This window comes from Marmota marmota, unplaced genomic scaffold, assembly GCF_001458135.2.
Source record: "Marmota marmota marmota unplaced genomic scaffold, marMar, whole genome shotgun sequence".
NCBI classification, from domain to species: Eukaryota; Metazoa; Chordata; class Mammalia; order Rodentia; family Sciuridae; genus Marmota; species Marmota marmota.
Window position 1 is genome coordinate 11,106,100 of NW_026000283.1, and position 4,185 is coordinate 11,110,284.

Genomic DNA, 4,185 nt, shown 5'->3' on the forward strand with positions numbered 1-4,185 from the left:
ATTAATGGTTAGAACCTATGCAAGCTGGGGGGAAATGTTGGTGGCTCCTGGGGCTCTGGGAGCCTGAGAAGAGCTGCCTTCTTCCTGGGGTTCTGACATGTGTCGCCATTGGCTCAAGAGTCCCAACCAGGGACTCAAAGGTGCCCTGGAGGAATGCAAGGAGTGGTCCTCTTGAGTCTTTGTGTCTGACCCAGTTCTTGGCTAAAGGGTCAGGGGCACAGGAGTCTCCCAGTTTCTTTATGACCCTGAGGGTTTAGGAGACTGAGGCTTAAAGTAAACATTGAATGCTGGGGGAGGAAGGGCTAGAAGGCACAGAGTACAGGAAGCTAAATCTTCACACCTGTCACCAAAAGGTGTGGCTCCAGGGGATGGGATGGGGATGGGGAAGATTGTAAGATCAGATTGTGGGGACATGCATAGAGCAGGAGCAAGGAGCCAAGGAAGTGCTGAGGGCGTGTTCTGTAAAGAAACACTCCCAAGTTCAAGGCAGGTTCTGGGTGTGACAACCCAGGGAAGGCTTCACTTCCAGTAGCCTGTCTCCCATTCCTACCTCATGGCCTCAGTGTGTGCCCCGTTTGTCCTTACTGAGCATGTCATTGGCTGCTAACATAATTAGAACCCTAATCACTTTTCTTGAGACCCCCAAACTGTCCCATACCTAATACAACACAAACCAGGGTTCTGCACAAAAACCCCGCAGTCTCTTGATTCCTACCTGTCTCCTTGTCCCTGTCAATCTCCATGTAAGCCTCCCTGGTTAGAATGCCCTCACACCTCCTCCCTGACCCATGCGGCTCTATCCTTCTCCCCTGACACACCAGCCCCATGGCTGCACACTGTGTCCCTGTTCTGTGGAGCCTGTCTCCTCCATGAAAAATCCCCTCGGGGCCTCAGATGTGAGCCTGCAATTTGCTTTCTACCTTACACAGGATCATCTTCACCCCCACTACCAAGCCTGTCCAGCTTGCAAAAATGGGAACATAAGGACTCTCAGGTCTGAGATCACACATGTCCTCTTTTATCACCCTTCAATTTGAGGCCAGATGGGACAGCTCCTGAGAGGCAGGTTCCTGGAGAGCTCCCTTTTTAATCTCTCCCATGAATGTCCTCCACTCTGCTAAAATGGTGCGTAGGGCTTAGTGGCTTTCTGATTGCCACGTTCTATTGTGTGCCCTGGTGACTTGATTGCTGCTCATCCCTCTCTACAAAGGGGTGGGAGTGGAGGTGAGCAGGAGTTGGAATGGGGTTAGTTTTGGAGTCCTTGGGCTACCTGTGCTCTACAGCTGTAGCATGAGCTTACAGAATGAGGTTTGGGTGCTGAGCTCCCAAGAGTAGCTGCTCTCTCCTTTCCTTAATCAGGGAGTGGGCGGGCACAGGGTGTTTAGGTCACAGAAGAGAGTCCTTGTTATGACCAGAATGTTGTCTGGAAGCAGCAACAGCAACTTAAGGAATCCACCCAGGAAGGAATACTGCCCCTCTCCAAAATGAACAGGGATGGAGCCCCTGGAGTCCTCATGTTGGGCTGTAACCTCAGCATACATTAGAGAAGAAAGCATTGTGATGTTGTCAAATAATACAGGCTAAAATTGGCTCAATGAGGTAGGAGACAGTTCCGTTGTGATCAAACGACCCTTTACCTTTGAGCAATATTTCAGCCCTTCTTCCCTTTTCCTCCTCTGCAAAATAAGGACGATAAAAACACAACCTCAAAATGACTCCCCCACTTTATACTTTTTCACTACATTTTACTTTTTCCCTTTACTTCTTAAAATACCACAGAGATATTAAAGTAGATGCTGATATATTTATTGACATAGAAGCTCACAACGTATATTGTTTGGTGAAAAAATACAGCATATAGAACAGCACTTATATTTGGTCACTTTTATCTATACATATATCTATCTGGGTTCATAGGTACAGGAAAATATCCAGAAAGACATTCACCACAAGGGCTGACAATGGTTAAATAAGGGTGGTGAGTTCGGGGGTAACATACTTTACTTTTTGAACTTTTATCATTTAAAGATTTAGCAATGAATTATACAACTTTCACAAAGAGCATAAAGCCATCAAAGAAATGGGCACACACAGAAAATAGACTCTTAGGCAGTGGGAAAAGGAAGCAAGCCTAAAGGTCAGGACATCCCCTTCCACTATACTGGTAATATGAGATCCCTTCTCCTCCGTGACAAAAGAAAGCCGCTTTGTAGATTAACTCATGCAATTAGAACTCCCCCTCTCCTAATTTTCCCATCATCAAACTCTGAATATGGGAAAAGGTTCATTTAAGGATTGGGGGGGGGGGGGCTAGCACCTTACTGTGGCTCAGAGGAATCACTGGATTCACCACGGGCCTCTCTTGACCCCTCCTCCTCTGTATGTGTCAACTCCTGCAGGGTGATGATCAGATTCTCAAAAACCTGGGTCTTGTTGCTCTCATTATCACAGGTTTCTTTTGAGTGTCCTTCCTCCCCACAAAAGGAACAGCGAGTTGTGTGTTTTCGCTTTCTGGCTCTGCGCATATCCCTAGGACCATTAATCTTATGTCCGGAACCACTGCTGGTGGAAGGAGCCTCGGTTCCAAAATTACTGGGGGGATCAATGACCAACACTTGGTCCTGAGATCTGGCCCTGCCCCTGAAGGGAGGAGCACCTGAGGATGACAGTGGAGGGTCCCCAGACTCCACTAGGATCACATCCTCATCTGAGTCATCAAGGGTATCATCTATTTCTATCACACTGCAGTCGTCACTGCCAATTGCTACAGGCAGGGAGCCCTGAAATGCTCCGGGGCTGTCTGCCCCCTCCACCACTGACTCAGATCTCTTGGGCCGCTTCCGTTTAATAAAAGTGTCATCCCAATCCTCTTCCTCCCTTATCATCCTGATTAACTCCAGGAAATTGGGAAGCTGCTCCTGCTCATTTGCATACATCCTGAGAAGACCCTGAAGCCTGAAGCGCAGATTTCTATTCAGCTCAGCTCCTATGAGGAGCTGGTGCAGGCGAGTCTGGTTGGCATCCTTCTCAGCTAAGATGCCTGCCTGAATAGCATTCTGGAGCTGCACCTCCAAACGGATCACGTAAAGGGAGGCTTTCTCCCCTTGGGCCTGCAAGGTGTTAAAAAAATTACCATGCGCGGTCACACTGCTCTCAGATTCCCCAAACACCAGTTTCATTGCTCGCAAAAAATCTGCCACACTTAGGTTGGGGTTGGCAGCTTGGAGCAAACGCATGACCTCTCGAGCAGGGCCCCTAAGGGTTTTCATCAAGCGCTTCAGCTTTTCCTCCTCAGACATATTCCAGTCTGGCAGGACCCCATTGACTTGGGTCAGCCAGTTTTCAAAGGTTTCTTCCCCCTGTGCTGGCACCGCCCTCCCTGAGAAAAACTTCATATTTCTGTCTGCCATGCTGGCCATCAAAGGCCCAAGACTCCTGCCCAGGGACCTCAGCATGGAATGGGCCCAAGGCGGCAACGGCGCATTCTGCCGACGGCTACCCACACGTGCAATAATACTAGCCATGCCTAGCAATGATAGGGTATCTGAATATACGATGCTCAGGCTTTTTAGAAATAAAAGCCTAATCTGCAGATGTTGCGGTGCTCTTCCTTCTTCCGATTTCAGTGGAGGCTGTAAAAAAGGAAAAGGGGGGATTAAACAGAGAGCAGGCTGCAGCTATAGACTCTCCCTACCTCAGTAGCGTGCATTACAGTTTATATCTATCCACTACCCTAAAAACATCCTGCAGGAGACTGGCAATTACAGGTTCTCAGGGCTAGCTGGTGTCCCCTTGCTACCAGGGTGCTTTCTGCAGCCACACAGACCCCCTCCCGCCAAGTTCTTCGAGAGGAACTGCAACTTGCTTCGAATTCCAGGTTTTACAGCATAATGCAGCTGATGCTGGGCTCTCAACAGAGCACAGTGCTTATGGATTTGTGGAAATAAAATAAGATCTAATTAACTTCATGATCTAGCCTCAACCACCCGCCCTTCTCAAAATCCTCCCCCCTCTCTCATTTTTTTGATTCTACAGGGGCTCAGAAAATAATGCTCACCTTTTTTCAGGTTCAAGCTCTGCAACCGGTGCCCTCTATGAGAAAGCTCACCTCTGGGTTTGTAGAACCCTGTGCTCAGGGCGTCAAGACTGCGCCACAGCAGAGGGAAGGTAAGGGTCAGAAGCAGC

The 4,185-nt window shown here is 48.6% G+C and overlaps 1 protein-coding gene across 1 annotated transcript; it reads right to left on the reverse strand.

Moving 5' to 3' along the window:
- Positions 1 to 1,784: 1,784 nt before the first annotated feature.
- Positions 1,785 to 4,185, reverse strand: Zcchc12 (zinc finger CCHC-type containing 12). Its single transcript, XM_015498573.2, has 2 exons — positions 4,058 to 4,185; positions 1,785 to 3,632 (listed from the first exon to the last, which is right to left on the reverse strand). The coding sequence occupies exon 2, from the start codon at positions 3,522 to 3,524 to the stop codon at positions 2,319 to 2,321; it is 1,206 nt and encodes a 401-aa protein (XP_015354059.1). The 5' UTR covers positions 3,525 to 3,632; positions 4,058 to 4,185; the 3' UTR covers positions 1,785 to 2,318.

Bases quoted from the DNA above. Each gene is read 5' to 3' on its own strand.
- Zcchc12 (XM_015498573.2), bottom strand. From the start codon at position 3,524: ATGGCTAGTATTATTGCACGTGTGGGTAGCCGTCGGCAGAATGCGCCG.